Genomic DNA, 25,352 nt, shown 5'->3' on the forward strand with positions numbered 1-25,352 from the left:
GGAAGCTCGCAGCGTTCCAAGAGGCAGGCTTCCGCAGGCGTGGGAGCAGGCACCCGAGATGCCAAAACTTAGGTATGGAGGAGTTGCAACAAATTGTATCGTGGGCGTTTGTTTTCTTTTATGGCTGAGGAAGAGGCACAGAGGAACTTCTGCCCTGGACTTTCATTCCATATATTTATTTTAATTCAGTTCAGAGTGATGGCAGAGCTGTTTAAGTGCTCAACAGAGACAGGAAAATCAGCAGGGTGTTGGAACCAGGTAAGACTACAAGCCTAGTAAGGATGCGAATATTGCTCCAGGCGAGTGTTTGACATGGAAGCATTTGTAGAAAAGGAGCATGAAAGCAACACGAAGGGAAATAGGAGTTTTAACCCTCGTTGTAAGATAAATCAAAGCAGAATCTCAAGTGGTTGACAGTGACAGAAAAATAAAGATAACTGAATGGAGAATGAAGAGGAAGTAATAAAGGGATTATTTAAAAACAAATCATGAAGAAGTGTTTGACTCGTATGAATGTTAACTTTAACAAAACTGGCAATAAATAAGATGAGAAGTGGATATAGCAGAGCACAGAAGGTAGGCACAATTTAAGCAGGTTCTACCCGGGAACAGAGAAACGTTTCCGGCGCAGTCAAAGCTGAAGGTTCCCTTTTGTTTAAAGCTTCTTTAGTTTGCGTAGCCATCCGCTCTTATTCGATAGCATTCAGCAGCAAGAACAGCTGGCATTCTCGCATCCTTGGAAACACTGTGGTTCAGTAGTTCTATGAATATTAGCTCAAAACGCAATTCAAGTAGCTGAAAAAAAAATTGTATCTTGGTGACAGGGAACTTCTGACAAAAGCCTTTGTATATGAAGGCTGAGAAAGAAGTACGTGGCGTTGCTCTCCTCAGGAGAGTATTAAACAAAATAGTCAACTGATAACGTAGAAAGGTCATGGCAGCATTCGGGTTCTGAGTTTCCTACCATTCTATATTGTCACAATTTTCTTTTGACTCCCTACTCTTCTGTTTAACTGTTAACAGCAGAATGTGTATGATTACTGGCAGGCTCATACTGGATAATAATAAGGCAGGCTGGAATACATGCCATCTTTCTGGGCAACTTCACAGATTTGAATTTGGGTTGTACTTCGGGAAAGCTGACAGTCATCCTTTATAAGGATAGTCTAGGTATTGAAGTTGTGGGATTTAGCAGCAATTGCCATAAATAGTTTTTTCTATTCCTAGAAGTGATTTATACAGTTCAGGTCAAACGTAGCTTTCCCTGTGTTTTCTTCAGTGTAATCTGAAGATTTTTCTCCCCGTGTCTTCCCCAGTATCGTGTCGGGGCTACTGCAGCTTGTTCAGGTCATGCATCCAGGTGGCACTGCAGATCGTCTCCAGTTTAACCTGGGTTTCATTCAAAGGTTAGCGGTTCATGGGCAGGTTCAAGTGCTGAGCAGTGAGAATCTGTATGAAAATGTGCAGATGATGAGATGGAAGGTAACTGAAATTCCCCGGCAGAAATTTTCAGTGCTGGGAGGAACATTCTAGAAGAGGCCATTTACCCATTTCCCAGCAGTTTTAAAAGCCAGCAAGTTTTATGGCCAATTAGTGACAATGAAAAGCCATGGAAAGTGTCACTTTTTATGTGCAGGACGTGGTATCTGTGATCGGTATCTTTGAAAGAGTTTTTGGGATAAAGGATCGTCTTTGAGAAGTTTTGAGGTATTATTTTGTTCTTCCTGTTTTTGATTTGTACCATGGGATAAAACGTGTGTGGCCAGCATCCTGGCTGAAAGTTTTCTTTGCAATTCAGGTTAAATTCAGCCTTTCTTTTACAAAGCTGCTTATACAAAGTGTTTGTGAGCCTGCTTTGAGCGCAACATACTTTTATGGGGGGAAATGGGCATGGGTAAGATCAAACAAAAACGGCCGTGTATTCTATGGGAAGAACTGTTTTGATCTGGACTTGATGTCTTAAATGGGCACATTCAGAGTCGAACCGGCACTTTGGTGGGGGCTTTGAACGAGCCTTTTCCAGGGGAAATTACTCAGTAGACAGTGAGAATCCTGCACCAGTGCAACAACGGCGATCAGCGAGATGCTTCGCTGCATGCAGATGTCTGCAAGTGACCATCTTGACAATTATAAAAAGGGGGGGGGGGGTTAGAAAGCTTTAAGTTTTACACCTGCTCTAGAGCTTTATTTTAAAGGGTTTTACCAGCTGATTTTCTTGCAAATTAGAATACAGTGTTCCTGTTTTGCTGACTCATTGGGGAATTAAGTGAAAAAAGGAGAATTTAAAGCGTGGTATGCAAAATGTTGCCAGAAGCACAAACTGTGAAATTAGAAATAAGCATTTGTCATAGAGATGAAATGAAATTTGATCTTAACCTACGGTTTTTGAATGGTTAGCACGTCATGAAAACAGGCACATGTATCCCATATATCACAATTAGCATCTAAGGCGGGAGAATGGGGGGTGGGTTTGAAATTAATGACTTCAGTCTTGACAAAAGGCTAACTACACCTCCCTGCTGTATAAATAAAGTCATGTAGTTGTGTAGAATATGTTAAATAGTACAGATTTAAACTTGAAATTCCTTGGCTGTGTATGCCTGAGGAGGGAAAGCAATATTGTTATGTCCCCGGGAGATGGCCAAGGTATCTTCTGAAGCTGTACCAAAAGACGATGGGCATCAGTTCAGCAGAGCCAAAGGCGTCATCCCGCAGAGCTGTTTGCTGTTTACACTGCGCACGTGATGGCAGGCCCAATTAACGGGGTTGCATTGGGTTTCCTTCCAAAATGTAACGGAACACAGAAAAGCTGTGGGTTTTTAAATAGGAGGTTCTTTCAGATCCCAAGCGTGGTCTCAGGTGGCCGGCCGGAAAGAGACGGCCTGCCGGGGTGCGCTGCCCCAGGGAAGTGCCCTAGGAAAATAAAAATCAACCGAGTTGGTAAAGGTGATGTTAAAAAGCAAACTGAATCTGCCGCCCTCTGAATACCTAGCTGTTACGTGTATCTCGAGGAGCTGGACTAGATCTCTTTGGGCTTTTTCTCGGGTTTTCAGCCTATAGAGGGGTTTTTCAGGAGGGGGCCGTAAGGGCCAATGATTCTGTTCCCGAAAAAGAAACGAACAGGAAGACCTTAAAGCTTTGTAAGAGTTAACGCTGGGGGGAGGGGAATTATCTGTTAAGAGTATTAGTTGTTTAATAAAGCGCGGTTGTCCTCCAGATGAACCCGCCAGTGACTCTGCAATTGGGGTCATTCCAAGTTCATGCTGTGGACTTTTGACTGCCTTCTGTGTCTGTGCAAACAGCCGGCAGTTCCTGCAGGGATCACTCACTCGGCCCTGTAACACAAGCCTATTGCCAAGGGGCACCTGCTGGCGCGGCTTCCCAGGGGGTCCTTGAGGGAAGCTCCCCAGCTCCTCGGGCATCTGCGGGGATGCAAACGGCGGGGGCTCCCCTGGGATACCCGGCTAATGGGGCAGCCAGGCGGGCAGCGCACCGGGGGGCCGCGCCGATTACCCCGCAGCACGCCGGTGTCAGGATGCATTAGGAAGCTTAGTTAACGATGGGATGTGAGCTAATTAAAGCGCCTTTACTGTGCTTATATGACATAAATAGGGGTGGGGAACGCAGCACAGAATCCCAAGAAACATATGTTTGATCAGTGGGAAAAGCCGTTGCCTCCTCTTGGTTGTCAGTAATTTAGAGAGGGTCAAAGTTTATGTGTCTCTTAAAATGAGAAGCTGCTTATAGCGTTTTGCTGATTTAGTATTTTCTAAATTAAGACCATGTCAGTTCTAGTCCTGGTCCCATTACACGTTTCTCTCTGCACAGTTTGACTCGGTTATAAATGCATTTTGGGCTCGGCCTGAACCATCCTTTCTGTTCAGGGCTGTAGTTAACGGTTGACCTGTGTGTGTGTGTGTTAATGTGTAAAGGAAAGTGTATATAGCATATAAATTTATCTGAATTCACAAACTTCCCTGCTTGAGTATTTTGTGGAACAACTTCAGATAGCTAGGACTTCTAAAGCTGACAAATAAGCACCTGCTAGTTTTTCAAAGACTTAAAGCATTTCGTTTTTCAGTTCCGGTATATAATGCGCAGTTGACCACAGTGATGGGAAAGGAGGAGTTGTGTTGTCTGTCCGCTTTCTGATGTCCAGTTTGTAAAATTAAATATGTAGCGCTTCCATTCCACAACAGTGCGGGTATTGATTAGTAAAGAAGCTACTCTGAAAGGTTTTTTTTATGGTAAGTCGCAGAAATGTATTAAATATCAATCTTGAGACACTGCAATAAAAGCAAGGAAACTTAGGCCGAAGAATTTACTAGACAACTTTATCTGTCCCACTGTACCTAGTCATTACATATATATACTGCATGTCTTTTTTAGTTTTACACTTTCAAAAGAACAACACCAAGGATGGCTCACTGGTCTAAAACATTTTTTAACTATAACAAATCCTAGTAGCACGTATATATGTCTGCTTAGCCTACGACATGTACGCTGTGAGGATTCTTGCCTCCATATAGCAAAATACAAGCTTAATTTTGAACTGCTGTAGTTTACTGTCAGTCAGCGTAAAAATTGGCTTCCTCTAAAATACCTGTGACGGGTTGGAGAGATGTAGGAAATAAAGGTGATTTTTAATGATATTGCTAGAAGGCGAGTAACCACAAGGGATTAAACTTACAGATCTGTGTTAAATATTTAGACGTAGTCCATTGTATTTAATCACTTGGCCGAACACTGCTTCCAAAACTGTTTAGCAGGGAGTCAATGTGGGTTTTTTTAGAAAACAAAAACACAACTCAAAATAAAGTAGCCTTTAGTTTCTAATGCTATCAATCTACTTGAGTTTATTATATAATTTATAGCTATGTTTTATGTTAACTGTTTTAAATATATATAAAATGTGTTGACATTTTAAATGTATTAGATAATATCTAAAGAAACAGATCATCGTTTCATGCCAAAAAAACAGCTTATTAGAATTTTTAAAAAAAATTGTAAAAATAATGTTCTGTGTAAAACATTTTGTACTACATTAGAGTCTATATTTTGGGGCAGGAGGGTGTCAGTATTTTCCAGCTAATATTTACTGTCTATATATTTATTAGGGTTTTACTGTTAGGTTCACAGTATGTGCTGATTTGAGATGTTTATTCCTTTCAAGCCGTGCTGCGATGCCTTCTGTTGGCAGCACGTCAGGAAGAAGGTGAATGTTCGAGGTAGCAGAGAGGAGGAAAATTAAGTTCCAAATGCAGAGTTCCTGCTTAGGGCTGGAAGGAACAATGTATTTAACAGAACTCGCGCTCAGAAATCTGATAATCACTGTTCTTTCTTTACCTATACAGCCTTTGTTTCCTGCGATGAGCAGCTCTTCTCTTGCACGCAGACAGTTAATTATATTTAGGGGAATTACTGCTGAAACTGTGGAATGACTTCTAGTCGTCATGACTAGGGATTTTCCTGTTTTAGAAAATGTAAGAGTGTGTGTGAGAACTGAAGATGACAAAATTCACGGTTTACAATAGACTTCCTAAATTAAATAAATTTTAAATACTCTTTCTACCTTGCTGAAATAACACACTTAAATTTGTGCTTTGGTCTCTGAGAACCAGCTGTTATTACTGGAGATGAAGTATGAACATCATCAATGTGTGGTGGTCAAGGCTTTTTGGAAAGGTGGTGGTTTGGGGGAAGAGTGGAATGGAGTTCAACAATGCAAAGCGAAGATGAGAACTGAGTAAACCCTGTCATTTCTCATTGAAGTGCAGTTCGCTGTGAGTTTTGCACAGGAGTTATAACTGACCTTTATTTAATTTCATCACTTTCTCCCTTAAAATTTCATCTTGGAATGTACTGCTTTGCTCAGTCAATAGAATTTGTAAATGTACCGTTCTCTGATGCTAGAATTACAATGGAATGTTTGGACTAAAGTCATAATTGTGTATTTATCCTTTTGGGATGTCCTTCGAGAACCAGGCGGTGCCAAGAGCTTAAAAAGACTTTAACTGAAAACTTATTTCCATGCTGTGTGCTTCATGCATCTGGCTTAGAAGGAACACGCAGTACGAAGTCTAGAATTAGTTTTCATTTGCTTTCAATTCTTCTTGTGCCCCATAAGCCTTAGTGTTTGGCACCAGCTTTGATTCACAAACACTGTATATGGGTGTTTTTATTTTTCTTCCATTGCTTGAAACAGCAAAGGATACATAGTCAGTGGTAAAAGTTTTTGTGGCAGAACTTCCTTAATTATTGGCCTTTAAAAAGAAAAACACACACACACACACACCACGAAAACCCAAAACACCACTAGATTAGTTTCTTGTACAGATGCTATTCCAACTGCTTCTGCAGGTCATGGCAGGTAGTTAACATTGACTGGTGACACTGTAAACATAAACCCAGACATGAGGAGTCCTCTCTTTACTTAAGTCTACAGTGGTGAAGGCCAGTGTGCCCCGGGCTTAGGAAGTGTAATAACATTTTCAATAAATGTGAAGTGCTGAGAGTGGTTTACGTGTTGTTCGAACGGCAGTGTTCACAGTAGCATAATGTCCCGGAATTTGGAGGGAAACGTGTAAGTCTTCGTATTTCACCCTCCTCGGGAGGGTCAGTTTATGTTAGACCACGTAGGCTTAAGTTCATGAAGCGCAGTGGGTCGTATTTTCTGCTTGCAGTGTGTTACCAGTTGGTAGCTTCACATCATATATGAACCAGTGTGGGGTGGAAACCAGGGATCAAGTGTCTTTAGACTGCAGACCTGGAAGCAAAGGTCAGTGTCCCTCGGAAGAGGGGGAATGCAGGAAGTACCGTCTGCTTCGGGGACGGACAGAGCCGCAGGAGAAAGAAGGTATCTGTGAATGAAGGTGGGCGAATGTTCAGGCAACTGGAGCTTCTTGGAGAGGTTCTCCTTTTTCTGGCCAGGCAGAATGGATAAGGCAAAGGATTAAACGGTGCATATTAATGATAAGTTGAAATATTTTTAGTACTTGAAATGACAGAACTTTTAATTAGGAGTGTGGAAGACGCATACTTTGCTTCATTTGGAGATGCCAGGTTAACAAGTAAAATACGCGGCTTCTTACATGGGCCCAACGTGTGCACTGGCTTCATTCGGTAACGCTTTGGTGCCTTTTGGTTAGGAAGCAGGTAACTTATCTTGGCTGATACTGATGTATTGGGTTGCAATTCTGTTTCAAGGAAAAGGATATCTGAAATGGGGAAAAATGCAGAGATAAAAGACCAAGTTATTAATTTCTTTTTTTTTTCCATCAGCAAGTAGACAAAGAACTCATTATTAAAATTAGGGTAGAGAAGGAAGGGGACTGGTTTTTAGAGGTCCCTTGATTAGTTTCATGTTTGTTCCACAGACTGTTGTATTTGGTTTTGTTGGCATTTACATGGTCTTAAGTAGGCTTTGAAGTTATCAGGTCACACCTTATTAACAAAAGCGAAGGAAGACAAGGGTGGATCGCACTTTTGTTGTCACCTTTGTTTATCTGGAGACTGTTTTCTGCGTGACCGGGTTAACAGCTCAATAAGCCACCATCGCTGCTCTTCTGCGAGTCTTAATATCTGAATCTCGGTATCTAATATTGCACTTCTCAAAGGAGGCATCTAAAAAAGCATTCGGGGGGGAAAAAGGCAAGTCTGCTTTTGTGCTCTAACTTGGTCAAATCTCCCTTCAAAGTTTACGTTGGGCTTAAACTGCTTAAATTTGTGATGTTTACTCAAGTTTCTGATCCTGAAATAACTTGCCACTGCTGAGTAACTTTTTCTTAATACAGTGATTATAATCTGCACAGACTGGGCATAAGGTGTTGTGCGGGTTTGTGTTTGGTTGGTTGGTTGGTTGTTTTTTTTTTTAATGTTAGAAATCTTTATTTTCCCTTTTTATACAGGTAGGTACAATCCTGTTTTCTGAAATAGGCTGCAGAAACCATTTCAGGGAAAGTATTTCTGAGGTGCACAGAAAAGGATGGTTAAAAATGTCTGATACCCGGCAGTTGTTTCACTCACGTGGTATGACCTGTAGTGGGCAATATGAGAGATGAGGTAGGTCTTGCTCAGATCGCAAATCACCATAATGCGGAATCCTTATTGCAAGTAAGAGTCTAAACTTCACAGCAGCAACCGGCGAGTGGCTCACTGGCCTAGCAGGCCTTAATGCGACTTGCTAATGCCTGTGAAATGGGTCAGCTGTCTGATTTCACTGGCGTTTTACCTCTAACTGGCAAACTTGGTCCCATTACATTCTGTACCTCAGAGCAGGACAAGTGCTGCCATGTCCCCAGCTGGAGGTTGCTCAGAAGGGACCATTCACGTGTGCTCACTGAGGTAACCCCCTGGTTTAGGTCCAAACGTTACCGATGACTCCACAAGTTTGGCTTCAGTCCTTGTTAAATGAGGCCAGAAAACAAACAGTACTGGGGAGGGGGGAGGAGGCATGTCAAAAAGTAACCCAATGTGAAGTTCATGCTCTGTAGTTAATGTGTGTTGAGTTTAGATTTTGGCACCCGAGTCAGGGCAAAATGGAAGCATTTCGTAGTACATTTGGTACATTAGAATCCTTAAATTGTTCTGTTTACAGCTGTAATTCAGTGTTACTTTCTAACAAAGAAAAATGTCCCCGTTTAACTTTGGTTTTACAGTTAACGGAGACTATGACTTTTAAACTGTGTGATTTTTCCTTTTTTCCCCCTACGAGAATAATTTACTATTACATTAAAATTTGTTCTAGACACTAAACAGAATTGTTATTGACTCTCAGGTGTCAGATTCTGCTTCACAGAGGAAGGAAGCTCTGAGGAAAGACTGGATTGTATTTACTGGGAAAGCTGGTAGAGGGGAGCTGGCCAATTTAGACAGAGGGAGGGGGAAAAAACGCCACAGCTGTAAGGAGAGGTTACCAGTTTTGATCAATATTAATAAGTTGGGTTATTCCTGCTGGCTGGTTGTCCGATCATGCACTAAGGTAGCTTTCAAAATGTGTTCTTGAAAAATCATTTTCAGGCCTTGACAGATTCCTTAATGAGGTTTGAATTTTGAAGGCCTATTGAGCCTTTTTATAGCAACTACTCTAATCCTCTTAAAGCAAAGTATTTGTCCAGAAAAAAAAACAAACAACCTTAAACACGGTTAATAGATAGCTTCAGGTTGGTTTGTATTTCTAGGCTAATTTAAAAAAAAAAAAAAAAGAACATCTACATTAAGTTCACAAAGAGGTCAGGAGTAATTCAGTCACTGATGACCATGCTCTGTTTAGTGTCCATATGATCAAGTCACAAGAAGGGTCATGGGATTTAATTTTCATTCATGTTGTTAAAGTCTGCTTGTTTAGATAATTGGAGCCACTGGACTAGTTTGTCTTTGAGCTGGAAAGAAGTATCTAAACCTAGAAAATCATGTCATTAGTGAAAAAGAAACGCAGCCTTGGAAAAAATGACAAAAAGGAAGGGACCTTTGTCATCGCATCAAGCACATAAATTAACCGTTTGTCTGTTTCTTTTTTAATCTTTAGTGTATTAGAACCAGAATTTCACACCAGGTTTGAGTTGTCTTCTGGTGCACGCCTTAACCACATAGGTTTTTTAACATAACCAATTCTTAACATAACCAAAGGAGATAGGACTGAGCAATGGAAAGGGCAGCGTCCATGTACAGGTCTGAAACAATGAAGTACTTGTTGTAGAGGAGCTATGACCACACGGGACAGCAATGACTTCACTGCTGCAGCCATCGAGTCTCTCGGACATTCCTGCGGCACCTGGGACACTCCCCAGCCCTAGTCTAAGACACAACAAAGCATTAAATTATCTTTCCTTTGCGGAGGGGTGGAAAAAGTTCATTTATTGAAAGGAGGTTGTAAGAATGCTGATGCTAGTTGAGCGAGGTGCAGAAGATGAACAACTACACATAACCAAAAAATAGCTGTGTTTTCAAGGTTATTCCAGGAAAATGCCTGCTAGGAATCCTTTTCTATAATAATACCCTGAATATGAGGTAAGGTTTCAGGGTTTTTGTCTCCTTTTCTTGCCTCCCTTCCTCCACCAAGCTTCTGTTTTAGATCTGATTATGTCAACTAAAGGTCAACAGATCACAATAGATCATTTTTATTTGGTGCTTTTTCATTGACTGGTACTCGGTAATGGTCAGAGTTCTCAGAACAAATCCTGTTTGCACTTAGGTGTCTTCTTTTATCTGTAAATATTCCTCAAGTCTTCCCCCATACTGTTAAAGGTAAGTGTAAGGAGTAAAAATGCTCCACAGGCACATTCAGGGTTCCCCTTAGACTTGTTTTACACTGTACAGCACCTGGGGACGCCTGCCGACAGGGCCGTCGTTCAGCGGATCGCCCCGCGTGCTGCAGTGACCGTGGCGTGGCTCCCCCACCAACTCGTTTCACAATAGAGCCATTTCTACCTTGTGTTACTAAGAAGAATGCAATTAACTCTTGCCAATTTTTTAGTTTCATGACAGGCATATTTACCTTGAAGCTTTTCACGTATCTTTGCAGAAGAAAAGCTTTGTATCTAAATAGCATTCTTGTGAGTTTTCGAAAGGCTGCAGTTGGGTCTCTGGCACTTCTTTTGGTGCATCTTTCACAGACTTCATTTATTTTGGCTTGACCGCGGCAGTTGAGCACCTGCTTGGTTTTTGACTCGGGATTTAAGTTGCACCAGTGGAAAGCACAGGTTAATGTACTTAGAGCTTTCTTCGTGGCAAAAAAGCTGGAGTGACTGTGTATGTGGAACAAAACGAGTTGTATAAATCTGTGCTTCACAACTAGAATGTAGGAATTTTCTTCAGTAAATCTACATAAGAGAAGCCTTTTATTCTCTTAATAACAGAAAAGGTTGCTCTCTTACAGTTCGCTGGGACCCTGTCAGATGGTTTGGGAAAGACAATGGATAACAGACATCAAACGGAACGAGAATACATTCGATATCACGCTGCAACTAGTGGAGAACATCTTGTAGCTGGAATCCACGGACTTGCACATGGTAATCCTTAGCTGTAATTTTAACTCATTTCTCTCTTAAAAGTAACGATCACATTGAAAACAACGGTTTGTATTACTCTTGGGTGATTATTTGAAGCCAGGGAAGTGGAGCTATAATAGGCTTTATATTGGAATCTGAATGCTTGCAGGTCGGGGTGGGGAGGTTGTTTGTTTTTTAAGTAGACAGAAACTACATTTAAGAACAAGGTCTTTTCACGTGTACCTGTAAGTAAAAGCGTTTTTGCAAATTAAAATGAAATTTCAAAGAAAATTTATCCAAAACTTCTGTTTCTTTGTAGAGTCATAAAACAGTCACGCGAACAGTCTTTTTGAGGGCCAGACATTAAAATAAAAATTGGTATGGTTGGATTGTAGCTTTCTTATGTTTGCTTTCATTTCCAGAAACTGAGTTTCCTCAGAATCAGTACAGCAGTTTAAAGTAACATTTCACCAGTTGGGTTATTTTGTGGTTTTGGTTTGGTTTTTTTAAGTCTACTAAGAACTAGAGAAATGAATTTGTGTAAAAGGCAGTGGACTAGTCTTAATTTGGCCAGAATTTCACATCAATTTAGTTCATGATTTATCTGTTGAAGAAAGTTAAATCAATACAAGCCAAGTTTAAATCAAATATTTATATTTTGCATCATCTTGACTCAGTTTGTTTAAATGTCAGTCTTCTAGTGCAAGGGTTGCAGGCTGTGTAAAGATAATCTGGCTTTCACTGAGAGGGCAGTCTGTTCTCTGCTGAGCAAAGGTCCCTGTGCCGGACTTCTGACACCCAGAGACGCTGCAGGTATCAATGGATCATGAGAGAGGTTTCTCTCACACCAGCGTGCTGTAAAGTCTGATACAACTTAAGAGTGGTAGAAATGCAGGAAATCTGAAATATGTCTGTCTGTGCTGAAAAGTCAATTATAAAAGCACTTCATTGTCTTGTACTATCCGGCAATTAGCAGGACCGTTTTAGTTCAATTTGTGGAGTTTTTAAAGGCTTCCCATTCAATTTTTTTCAAAGAAGCAAATAACTGTTAAATCCTATCTGTTGAAATGTAGGAATTAACCATGAACTATAGTTACTCAAGAGAAGTGATATAAATACTTTGTGCTTCTCGAGTGTGGAAGTTAAGATGCTGCCTGGTCTGTACTTCAGTTACAGACCTTAAAAGAGAGCCTGGCTGCTGAAAGCTGGAGAGCCAAATGCTGGTCAGCTTTTTTAAGTGAGCGCTTAAGCCAGTTCACTCAAACTTGTGATAATCTAATCGAGGAGATGTGAAATCCGTAACGCGCGTTCTTGGATGATGTGAGCTGGTCCAAGTCTTTTGCAGCCTCGGTAGGTTCTTGATTTCTTCAGAGCATTTAGATTCTCAGCAACGGAAATGTGCACGGAAATGTCTGTCGGCAGCATCGCAGTTAAAATCACACAATGCCTGTTTAAAATTATTGACTTTTTCCCCACAGAGAAATGCACTTTATTTTCTGTCTCGAAATGTGTAAATTTTTGTGGTAATAGAATTTTGTCGCACTGTAAGTAACCGCTTCACCTCAGGAATGGATGAGGACCATTTGTGTAAATACAGCTGGGAAATAGTATAGAAATATTTTAAAATACATGTATTTAATAATGAATTAAATCTTTTTCTGTGGGATATTATTTTCTGTGCGTATGCAGGCGTATACTACATACACAAAGTATAAAGTTATTAGCTAACGTAATCAGTTGTGAAACAGTTTTTGTATGACGTGAAGTGCACAGCACGTTTCTGTCAGGCTCGACAGTAAATCATTTAGGCAGACAGCATCAGCTGTGACAAGGTTCGATGATTTTTAGAGGCGGTACTTCTGGCCTACTTTGCTGTTCTTGTCTTCGCTAGGTATCATTGGAGGATTGACAAGTGTAATCACTTCAACAGTTGAAGGTGTGAAAACCGAAGGAGGTGTCAGTGGTTTCATATCAGGCCTCGGGAAGGGGCTGGTTGGCACAGTAACCAAGCCTGTGGCTGGAGCTCTGGATTTCGCATCGGAAACGGCGCAGGCAGTGAGGGACACTGCAACGCTAAGTGGCCCCAGGTCAGTAAGCAGTTTATATTTCCAATCAATAATGCTGTAAAAATGCATATTAATACCTGCTGCAATTTTGGATCTGGTCATCTTTCCTTTCTTTCTAATCACGTTTACCATGAGCTGTTATTAGTGATGTAGCCCATTTAATTCAATTTGCTTTTTCTTTAAGAGATGGCATTTGTTCATACTATAAAAAGAGTGAAATTTGCAGGGAAAAGCTGCAACATAAAATGGGAATTATTAAGCTACAGCATTAGATTAAAGCAAAATTTATTAAAGGCTATATATAATGAGATTAAACTTCCACCATGGAATCCTTACGCAGAGTTGAAATGGAAGAGTTCTCCTCCCTGCTCTACCTCCAGCTTCCATTTATCTGTGTAGAAAAACAATTCTCCAAAGGTCTGAAGAGTTCTGGCACCAATATAGTGTCATTATCTTCTACTTTTCATTTTGTATGATAGTTCTCACTCACGAAAGCGAGGATCTATGCCCTTATGTCCACATGCTTAGCTGTTTACCCATACATATGTGGCTGCTAAGTGTCAGCACACCGGGACAGATGCTTTGGCTTGCTTCCTGTGCTCAGTTACTAGCACAACGTGCTCTCTGCAAAATAACGATTATGTTTAAAGTAAGTGAATGTTCATTAGCACTGACTGAATTTGGAAGAGGGAAAGGGCTAAGTTCTAAAAAGGCTGCTGAGAGAAGGTTCTTTTCACCCTTTGTGGCCAAGAGTTTAGTTTATATGACGGTACTATGCCAAGAAGTCCTGTTGTATGTACAGGAGATCCTGCATGCTGAAGAAGTGAAAGAAAATCCTAAGTAAATCTATTGGCAGAAAGCTTAGAGAAAAATGTTAGCAGAACGCTGGGTTTTCTGGTGTTTTGTCTTCCCATTTGGCTTTATTGGAGTCCTGAAGTGCCTGCCATCAGCCTTTCAGTAAAGAACAATAAGCTTGATGAAGTGTGAGTGAGGCGCAGGAAGCTTTGAAGAGTGAACCTAGGTGTACTTGGTGACAATGGAAGTCTTTACGTGTATGTCTTACGTATTTGGTACTCGGCTTGGTTTGTAAAACCCAGAGGTCAAGGATTACAGTTTGATAACTACATATGCATACATAAAATGACATGAGAACTCTTGAGTGCATCCCTGAGAAAACACATCTACTGTTTTGCTTGTACCTGTCTTAATTTTGTGACTGTACAGCTTGATTTATTTATTTAAAGGTGGGGAGAAACACACCTGGCTGTACTGTTAGTTGTCTTACCAGTTGAGCTGTGTTTTTATTACCGTTTGTTTCAAGATACACATATATTAACATTCATGTTTTGACATACTTCTATAAGATGCAGCCTATGCACAGTAGCGATGATGTTATCAACAGCTGACAAACGAGACGGCACCCGGGAGAGGGCCTCCAACCCACCTTATCTCTAGCGTGTTTGCCTGTGTGGCATATTTCCCTTTAACTTGTTAACTGTCAATTAAGAGATGAGGTTAAGACAGATGAGCTGAACCACATTTTTGCTTCCGCTAGGTTCTGAAATACTACCGTCATAGATGAGCACTGTGAAATTATTTCAGTGTTTACACACACTCTGCAAAGTTTCTGACCCAGCAACCTTCTACGAGGAAAAAAAAAACAACAAACCACCAAACAAAAAGAAAAACCTTTCTCACTTACTACACTTCTCCAGTCTACAGAATCTGATCAAAACTTATTTTAGATAAACAAATGTACTCGAGATTGGGGGGGTGGGGGGGAGGCGGCGACACAAAAAACACAGCACCACCTATAAGCAACCTTGCACTCCTGTTTTGTTAGGTAAGGGTTTTTTTAATGTGCTTATATAATGAAGCAACCAAATTGTTCTTTCGAGCGTATTAAAAAAAAAAAAAAAAAAAAAAAAAAAAAAAACCAAAACAACAAAGGATTTGTACATTTTTTAGACTGCTGTGTACCAATATCCCCCTGCCGCATTTGTTAACTGTTCAAATATGTGTGGTTTGGAATCAAAATAGAAGAGTGTTCCAAACCCAAGCTGCTGGCTCCAGTTGAATATTCTGTGTACGCATGCTGGGCCATGTAGACTCTTCCAAGCTAAGTACACAAAAACAGCGAACCCTGATGAATGTAAGTTTGTGGCAGTGTAGTTTTGAACCACTGAAGAACGGGAGTTAATAGGCACGGCGAGAGCCACCCTGACCCCACCTTGCGACTGGCTGCATACGTGCCAGTTTCCGCTAGTGGTGCAAAGGGGAGTCAACCAGTTAATGACAGTTGCATTTACATAGCATGATACAGAACTGTAAATTACAGGCGCCTTGCAATTTGCTAATTACATGGTTGAATTTTTAAAAAGCTCTGAATTTAAGCTGCTTGACTTGAACCATTGGATCAGTTTTGAGTGAGATGAAGAATTTTAATTGAGGTTGCAGGTTTTCCTAAAAGGCATGTCCTAATTCCAGCCAAATTGCTGAATAGAACAGAACACTGAGGAAGACTCTGTAGCGTGTGTTACTGTGATCATGCTACATGGACGTAAGTCTCTTCTGGCTTCAAAATGTACTGATCTGTGTTGGGACTCGTGCGGCTAGCGCAACCCCTGTGCTTGGAACGTGACACCAAACTAACAGGGCTGAGATGCAGACGATGGCTTTATGGCTTCTGGTGGTAGTTTAAAAGGTGATGTGTTTAAAGTACACGAAAATGTTTTTTTAAATCTGACTTTAGGCAGGACTTTTTCAAGGCTAATCTTATAACTTATTATGTAATCATGTCATTTATTATGCTTGTTATTTATGAATAAAGCTGCCTTAATACTTTCAAATTTTAATGCAGAGGAGAGCATAAAATAGTTGTTGACAATGCAGCATACATCTAATTTATAAACAGTTAATGCCTGTGACTTGATACCTTTTTTTGAGTGGGTTTTATGTGTTCCAAGAACTCTAGTGTCACATACAAGAGTTCTGATTATTTCCATATTTGTCATATACTGCCAAAAGTCTTAAAGACCAGTTCAAAACAGGAAGGCTGCTATGTCTCTAGATATGCTTGGAAAGCTCTCTCCTAGAAACGTGTTTTAAGTCCTAGTGCAGCAGAAGTAAAGAACATTTATATTTAGACGTGTGTCTAACTTAACAAGTAGTGCAGGAAGCTGCCATTGTGGCTTCCTCTCAGGCTTCTGCCAGGTCAGTGCACGGTTAAGATTATTCTTCAACTGTTGTCGCAAGGGTTTGTGTTCTTTTCTGATAGTCACAATGTGAAGCTTACAAGGAAGGAGGTAACTTCATGACCTACCCAATTCTCCTGAACTCTCTCAGGGAACTAGGCCGTATTAGTTAAGAACAGTTTGAGACTGGCAAGCCATGAACATTTGATTCTTTTAAATGTACTTCACCTGGAAAGAAGCGGCCTGCACTGTTGTTCTTTTGTTCACCGCTTTCATGCCATCACTTGGAAATGTGCAGTGAGGTTGCAAAGTCTGAGACAATGTCAACAGCAGGTGATTTTAATTTTTTTTTCCTTGTGCGTCCATCTCTCTGTTAGCTACGATTTTGTTTTTAAAGTCAAAAGCAGTAGACTTGAGAGCATGAGTATCAGTGATACTGAGAAGAAGTAGAAAATATGTACCTCACTGTGTGGAACACCAGCCTAGCTAATATACTGCTAAGAGTATATTCTCGAGGTTCACAAGTTTTAAAGATAAGTATTGCTTGAACCTTAACACCTCTGTATGTGTCCCAAATTTCATCCTGACCTTGGACTCGATCGAGATCTGACTTCAAGAGTCTTTACCGTAACGTCAGTCATGCCTGGGCAGTGACTCTGGTGAACGAGACGTTACTCTTCTCCTGGTAAGCCCTTCCTGAGATTTTCCAAGAAGCCAGAGAGAAAAATCTACTTATCGGCTAGTATTCATTGTGTTGTGTGAATCTGGAAATGTTGCATACAGGACAGTTTAGCTGATTTATCAGTCTAATCTGTAAATGACTTGGGCAGCGTGATTTCCTTCATGTCCTCTTTCCTTTTTTCCTAGTGGGATAACAGGTCTTTATAATGATCTGTTTTCTTTTGAGCAAGTTTGTCCATTTTGCTCCTGTGGCACCCTGTTAAATGGCTGTAGACACTGGCTTTTCCTCAGTGTTAGCCCTACATCCCATCCTCAGTCACTGCTGAACTTGATTTTATGGGTTTACATTCCTCTGTCATTAGTCCATCCAGATTCTTCCACTGCTGTCGTGGAGTTACTCTGAAATCCCCCCACCCGGTAAGTTCCCATCAGTATTGTGTGAACAGGGACCGTCACGTCCCTGTTCTGTGACAAGCTGTGCTCTGCAACTCCTCCAAAATTGTGCTGGCTGGGTTTACTGCCATATCGCATTGCAAATTGATATCCAGTTTTCTGCTTGCTATTTTCCCCCAAGAGATGTTTTTTTTTTATGTTTTATTTTACTGCTTTGCAAATATCTCCTTGTCATTTAATATTTGTGTTCTCGATTATTTTTCCCCAGGTGAACCAGGTTGCAATTTTGCAGGTTGAATCCCATTTCATTTCCTGCCATATTTCTGACCTCTTCAGGTTCTTTAGTACTTCACTGTCCTCACTGGGGTTTTAAACGCCTCTTAGTTTGTCCTCTCCAAATATAATTTTACATGCTGCTTCTACTAGATCCTTGAAGTTAAGCAAGCCTGGTTTTGTGCCCACACATTCTGCAGCACCTCAGTAGGCGCTTCTCCCTGCTTTCATCATTTTCTGTTACCAGTCTCACCTGCTCAGCAGTATTCTCTTAGGTTTTAATTTACCACTGGTAACTTGGGTGTGGAGTTCTGTTGGAGATCCTCTTCTTCAAGTGTCTCCTCTTGCTTGTTGCCTAAGTGAATGTACCTTTTCTGGTGGGGGAAGCAGTTCTTCAAGCTGCAGCCCTGTACCTCCTCAGCACGGATAATTTCATCTCGAAACCTTAATCTTTTTTCTGAAAATGCACCTCAGCTATTTTAGTTTCTTAACTAGAAAGAGACAATAATCCACCATTTAAGACCTAAAATGATTTCTAAATAAATGAAGGTACCTTAAGAATGAACAGAAAATGGTCCTTTATTCCTTTTGGCTATTCAAAGAGTGCTTCTGACTGCCATGAGACGCTTCTGGCTTGTAGTTGTGACTATGGTTTTCTTTTGTACAGCTTTCTGTAAGAACGATTTATTTTTTTCTTGCCCTTACTCAGAATTATTTTCCAAAGGAGTGACTCAGATTAGGAAGAAGTGCAGTCTTCCCTAGACTACACAGAAGTGAGTCTCACATGCTGTACATCAAGAAGCTAATAGGGCTTTTTGTCAGAGAAGTCTCAAGTAATGACTGCATTTGACTGTCAGTGAAATCCTGTCAGGAGTGCTTTGCATATTCGCTCCGCCGGTCTACTTCCCAGTGAAGCTCTATGGAAGGAATTCAAGCAGTTGAGGCATGCGGTTACTCTTCTGGAGTGCCTAAAATCATGAGAACTGAGGATGGAGTGTGCTGCTGTCTCACATTTCACTGCACTTCTGAATCCCTACATGCTCATGCAGTGACTAATCCTAGAGAAGTCAGTCTTCAGTCGACAAAACTTATTTCAAGAAATAAAAATATAATTTTCAAAGTGACCTGACTGTAGAAAGGAAGGATAGTGGAGTTAAGCCCAAGAACTCCTGTATGTGAGAAGGGGGGGGGGGGGGGGCAGGTTTTTTTCTCTTTTTTGTTTTGCGCCCTCCTCCAGGAGCGCAGGCTGGGCATCTCAGCTGTTTGCCTTTGCCTTCCCCGCTAGGACAAAGAGCTGAAGGATAAGTACTTGGGAGCACAGCCTCTGTTCTTCACAATAAAGCAGAATTTACTATGCATGGTTGAAGAAAATAACATGTAGTTTTCTTTTTTTTCCCTAATCCACAAGATAGAGTAAAAGAAAGATGAACCTTTAAAACATTGTTTGCTTAATCCTATTTTATTGCAGAGTCTGTCATTCTAGAGCTGCACGTATAAAAGTCACGATTTCCCGTGTTCCTACATCATTCGTTGCAGGAAGGCACCGTTAGCTGCTTAGCACCACTAGAGGAGACCGGATGACTTGGAGCATCCGAACGCTGTGCTAGCACGTCCCTCTCCCTTTCCTTTTTAGAGGGTTGAACGGACATAAATGGGTCCCCGCTGTAAAACCAAACTGTAACGCCTTTTTATGCATTACTGCAATACCTTGCTTTACGGCTGAATAACGTTTGCAGGAGGTTATTGCTAGGTATCTGCATTACTAGGTACCATTTATATTGGGAGTATCTGTGAAATCAGTTGTCTTTACAGTTGGCTGGTTTTGTCCCCCTTTTTGAACTTCGCTCAGTGTAACTATTTGGAAGGAGTGGAAGAAAAGAACCACAGTGTTTGGACCTACAGCAGCAACACACGACTTCGTTAATATTGTACAGATGTGGTTACTTTCACGTCTGCTGTGTATGAATGTTTTTAAGTAATAGGAGGTCTTAGGAAAAAATAAGCGATTACTGGCTTGCATTAGGCTGTGTTTAATCATAGAGGTCTAACATTTTACATCTATTACATCTGATTAGCCGCTGGAGCTTACGAGCTAGACTTTGAGTAGCAGGGTCTGAGATAGGAAAACTTGAAAACAAACATCTTACCTGTTTTTAAAAAGATGCTTTTTCAAGCCCGAGGGTTAAAGTGGCTAACGGTTGTTCATTAGGGCTCCCCTTTGCATTTTACTTCTGGGGTTTCATGCACCCTACATACTAGCAAAGAAGTTCTAGATGGTTTAAATTCCAATAGGGAGTGCTAAACCTTCAGTTAAAACTTGTGTAACTTCTTCTGTTTTAAAGCCTTTGTGCTTTGCCATGACAATGTATTCCTACTGTTAAAACTGGACAAAAGCCTGGTTTAAGAAAACAGTGAGGTCACTGGGGTTTGCCATTGGTAACGTGTCTGTTAACATCAAAAAGAGAGACTTTGTGTGGGACTGAACCGTCATGCTGAATACCAGCATCTATTTTGTAAGTAAGAAGGATTTTCCACTAAAGCATCAGCGTTTAACTTGACACTTGAGGGCAGGAAGACACCCTGGATGCATTCAGGCTGTTGGTTCAGGGACAGAAAGGGACGGCGCGCTGGAAGGGAATGTTGCAAGGGGAGGACAGATGACTGAAAATGGGAAACATTAATACTGCTGAGTAGTTAGCTGGGCATAAAATGTGGAATTATGGTTTTCTTTTTATGTCCATTCATTATTAGCAACAAGTAATTTCAAAAAGATGACTGAATGCAGGGTTCTTGCCCTGACAGTCTGCACAACTATTTACTAGCCCCTGGTAAGTTGCGACTAGCGGCAAGTATGTTTCCATCCCTGGTTAAGGGGTACTGCCTCCAGTGAAACCGCATGGCTTTTGCGTTAAACGACGACTCCTGCTCTGGCTGGGCTCAGAACAGGAACCAGATTAAGCTTGATGTCACCAAGAACGGTAACTGGTTTGGAAAAGGCGTGAGTTCGTGAGGAGAAGACATTATGTTGTATTAGGCCAGTCTGGTACGAAAGGAGAGATGGCTGAAAATGGCCATCGTGGATAACCGCTCGCTCACTTTCAAATGTGACCCTTCTGACGGCGCGGGGAAGCTGCTGCTTTTCAGGACAGGCAGGCGGCTGCAATAGGTAACTGACGTTTTCCAGTTAGGTTGAATCCGAGGCACTGTCATGTAGGCCTGGCGTAGCCCATCAGAAATTTAAGCAATTATGAACTTCCTTCTGAAAAGAGCTGATAAATCCTTCGTTGGATTTACCACAGATTTATTTTACTACTTACACTTTAAGTGATGATTAAGAGGACTGCACTTGCTCCACAAAACGGAATTCTCATACTGCGTGCCCACGTCACAGTTATTTAGCTATTAACTAGAAGGAATGCATCTAGACCGGAGAAACTTTTAGTTCCTTAGGAAATACCTGTATTTCTAGAGCCTGCATATTTTGTCTAATTATCTTAGATTTCAGCAAAAGCTTTTGGATGCCAAGACCAGAAAGTAAAAGGAACACCTTTTACTGTGTTGTATGTATCCTGTTTTCTGGCATTCGCGTGTTTTAGAACCTTCCTCATTCAGAAAGCACTCTGCTAAATGATGCTGCTGTTTCAGGGTATTCCATGTAACAGTTTTCTTGGGTTGAAACGATTACAGAGATTTAACTAGTCTGCAATGGTACCTCCTAGAATGGAATTAAGAGAGACTTTGAAAAAGAAACAATTATATTCAGGTGTTAGCATCAGCAGAACAAACTAAGAAGTCATCAAAGGCCAGGCAATGAAGTATTCACAATTTCCATTCACAAATCTACTTGCTTAGAATGAGGTGAAAGCGTATGCGCACCAGAAACGAACAAAAGCTTTATTCAAACCAGACGTGTCTGCTGGAATGTACCAGGACAAATCATCAGACTGCATTAAACCAGTCGGACTTGATCCCCAGAACTGAAAAAAATTTAATGCACATTCTGGGGGTTTTTATAGTATCTTTTGGCCCTCTTACTAGTATTTTCAGTTCATAAAAATAGCAGGAAAGATGAAACTGGTGTAATGCAATAGGAATATAGCATTTGTTTATTTACTGATTTCTAAAGCACAAATGGCACGAACGGCTCGCCAATGCAGTGGCTGTATGACCTCATGTCCCGAAATATCTGCTGCTTGTGCCACAGGGGTGAGGTCTGGTACCGCAGGTCTGGGAATCGGTTTCACTAGGCTCTGCAGTGATGAAGGTGAGCATAGATGTTTTCTGTACTGAAGAATAAGTACACGAGTACCTTATATCACGTGCATGATCAGTAAGAGTCCTTGTGGTTTTCCCTGTACGTATTTGTTTCTCTTGCGTGTATTTGGAATACCATCTTTCAAGTTGTCTTTCCATTTACTTCAGCTCCAGATGATTTTGCCTTGAGATCACAGTAAAGGCTTCTTTACATCCTGAATTTTGTGACCTGTATCAAGAAGTGGCCTTTAATTACCACAGTAATAAAGCTGAGAGTTGAGAGTATCTGAGCATACCCAAAGGTGGACTTTTTCCATTCTGAGACCAAATACAAAGAGGTAGGAGATGCCCATTATATACAAAATGGACGTCTTCCCTGCATACTGCATTTCCAGTAGTTCTGTGTCTTACTAGAATTACTTCCTATGTCTTCCTCTCCAGCATAAATATCACGGCGTCAGGTTCTCTGATGTTACTCCACATGTTTAAAATGGTAGAAATATTAAGCCATGGACAGGTAGTACTGTTTGTACTGACAGGTTTTATTTTCAAGTTAAAGATAGAGCATTGCTTTAAAACTCATACCCCTTCTAAGCAGTATTTTAAGCCAGGATAGTTGAGGTGCATATTTATGTAGTAATTACAGGCTTACTTGAAAGCAAGGGGCCTTGCGGCAAGGTATGTGCTAACGTACTGCTAGGCTGTTTACCTGTTACTAGACAGACTTTTTCCTTTGTCGTTAACGGTGAGGTTTTCTGTTCAGTCCTAGTCCAGAGTCTGTAGATGGGAGCCCAGGGCCTGCTGGGATGGGGTTTTACACTTGTGCTGTCCTTTTGCCCTTCCACTGAACTCTTTTCATTTCAGTCATGAGCAAACAGTCAGTGCCTGAACTAACAACCCTGCAATCCTCCAAAGCACGCCTCGCTTACAGTACCAAACAAAGGGAGGCCCGCGTGGGCCGGCCCAAGCCAAGGAATGCAGCTTCGGGGTTCTGCTCCATAAATTTAACCAGCACGACAAAAAGGAGATAATATGAGCCTTCGTGATGATCTGAAAGGGGGAGGTTTGTGTCCCATTGATTGCGGTCTGGCCTATTGCCAGGCCCCGAGCCTGACCGACAGTTGAACCATATCGTGAAGGCGTGTAATACAGCTCAAGTCTTGTACAGCAGCCAATGAGTACATATCCAGAGGGCAAAAGTTTATAAAGAGTTGAGCCTGTCCTGTTTAACCCTCTCACACTGCATGTAATATATACTGCTGCCATTCAGAAATAGTCACATTGCTATTAAAAATGTAAACCTTCAACTTTCTTTACTTGGAAAAAGTACATGTGTGTCTGATTTCTGATGTGCAGCAGATTTATAAAGTGATCTGAGAAAAATATGTAAAGCTGATTTATTTTTTTTTTTAACAAAAAAAATTCAACCCACTTTTTTTTCGGTACTACTTTATCCATAGTTAGTTACTTTTTTGTTCAGAGATGTCTTCTGGGTTGTTCTACAGACTCTTTCATACAGATGGAGCTATTTATTGCCTTGATGTCACCTCGTTTAGCATGTGGCTGGTATTTTTATAGATCATTTTTTCACCTAATGTTTCTGTTAACATGTGGAACGCTCTTTATCAGTTTTGTAAGTACAGCCAGTTGATTTGACTTGTTATTGCAACTGCTAACTTTAAAAACCAAAACAAACTTTTGAGTAGCGTTTTGTTAGGTGAAGTTTGTGCTAGAAGACTTTGCTGTGCCTGCTGCATCCCTGGTTGTCCTAACTGAAGAGCATATAAAGGAGGGCCTGAAGAGCAAACACGTCCAGTCACCAGTTCATTGCACACAGCTCTTCATGCACACCTAGCTGTTCGTGTCTGGGTGCTGGGCAGGGGCCCCTGGCTTGCTTTCTTCCCCAAAGAGGATTTGCTTTCCCAGAAAGATGGGAGTACAATACGGAAACGTTTCTCTTACACTCCAAGTAAGGTGACCATGTTTGCACGTACAACAAACGGGCACTGCTTGGCCAGCACTGATGGGTTTGGATGGGCCCATTATAAACATGAACACAGAAACAAGACTAATGCTCCATCTACTACACTGCCCTGCCTGTCAGCAGACTGTATTCAAAGTTTTAAGACCTCGCGCTGTGCCCTGAGGCACAGTAATGTTATGGCCCTGGGCCCCTTAATCTTCACTAAGGCATGTGCAGCTCTTGGTTTTTCAGATAGGGGTTTGCAAGAAATCCCTGCTAAGAACCGTATCTGTTACACGGAGTCAGAAGGTGAATGGGAGCGTTTTTCAGCACATTTGTGAGACGGGAATCTTTAAGGTGACAACTCCAGTCGTCACCCTGTGAGCAGTACAGGAAAAGTCTGGGGGAAGTTGGAAACCGAGATGGCAGCGTTACATTTTCTTAACTTCTTAAGCTTGATGATCTCAAAGTGCTTGAAAAAGTGTTTGAGCAAGTGCCAAAGGTTGAACACTGGTTGATGCACAGAGCATGACTGGTGTAGGTGCCATGCAGTTGTCCAGTATGCAACCACATCCAGCTTACACACATCTTGGACTTGTAATATGGACGTCATAAGCATGTGCCATTTGGGTGAGTGCATCTGCTGCTCTGCTGTTTAAAGAAGCAATTCTCGATCTCTTAATTAAGCTCTTCTCGCTTCGTTTTGAACTTGGAGCCAGAAGAAGTTGTATACAATCATAAAACCAATGCATAGTTTTCGATTTTGTTTTGATCTTGTATACAAAAGAAAGGGGAAGGGGGGAGAAGAGCTACAGCTCTAAGAAGTAGGCAGGAGCAGCCTACATGATAAACAGTTGCTTCTTCAGCATGCTGTAGTTCTCCTGAAAGTATATTGGGTCAGATAAAGGTCTTCAGCATCTGAGCTGGTAGATCCCTCAAAAGAGGAGGGATTTGACTGTAAGTGGGAGGTTTTAACTCTAGGCACCATTTATTTGCATGTTTCTGCCTGAAACTAGCATTTTGGGAACACATTTAACAAGCGCAATATATTCCATGCATTTGCTGGAATAAACGGTGCATATAAGCTTCCTCAGATATGCAGTCAGCAGGGAGCTGTCTGGCTCGTGATTTTACACATTCTTGCATCTAACTGAGACATTCTAATGCCAAGTCCAACACTCAGACGGACTGCACTGCGTGTGCATTTTTAACACACCTTAAAAACATCTGTGTCTGAATCGGTGAATGAATTCCATCAGAGCTGTGCCAAATCTCTGGGTTCAGGCATCAAGTCTTCAAGAAATTATCTGCCTGTTGGGAACTGCACCCCCAAAGCCCAACACTGGGAAGGAGGCAACTGTACTTACCCTTTGAAACACAGCATTACCGTCTGCCAGCAGAGTCACAACGCAACATGAAACCTAGATAGATTGCCACAGGTTTTTCTGAAATTGGGCCCAAGTCATTTAATGTTCTCGGACACAGAGCACCAGCACATAAAAAATGATGCTGTCTGTCCCCTTACGCTCAGGCCATTCCT

The 25,352-nt window shown here is 41.3% G+C and overlaps 1 protein-coding gene across 4 annotated transcripts in view; it reads left to right on the forward strand.

Annotated features, from left to right (window-relative positions):
- Positions 1-25,352, forward strand: part of VPS13D (vacuolar protein sorting 13 homolog D) — a 109,309-nt gene that overhangs the window by 72,823 nt on the left and 11,134 nt on the right. For all 4 annotated transcript variants that reach the window (XM_082328884.1, XM_082328886.1, XM_082328885.1 and 1 more), the window contains 2 exons: positions 10,877-11,009; positions 12,880-13,075. In XM_082328884.1, the coding sequence (XP_082185010.1) occupies positions 10,877-11,009; positions 12,880-13,075 (329 nt within the window). The remainder of the gene's footprint in view (positions 1-10,876; positions 11,010-12,879; positions 13,076-25,352) is intronic.

Source organism: Platalea leucorodia (assembly GCF_965183815.1).
Source record: "Platalea leucorodia genome assembly, chromosome: 17".
In the NCBI taxonomy this organism is placed as follows: domain Eukaryota; kingdom Metazoa; phylum Chordata; class Aves; order Pelecaniformes; family Threskiornithidae; genus Platalea; species Platalea leucorodia.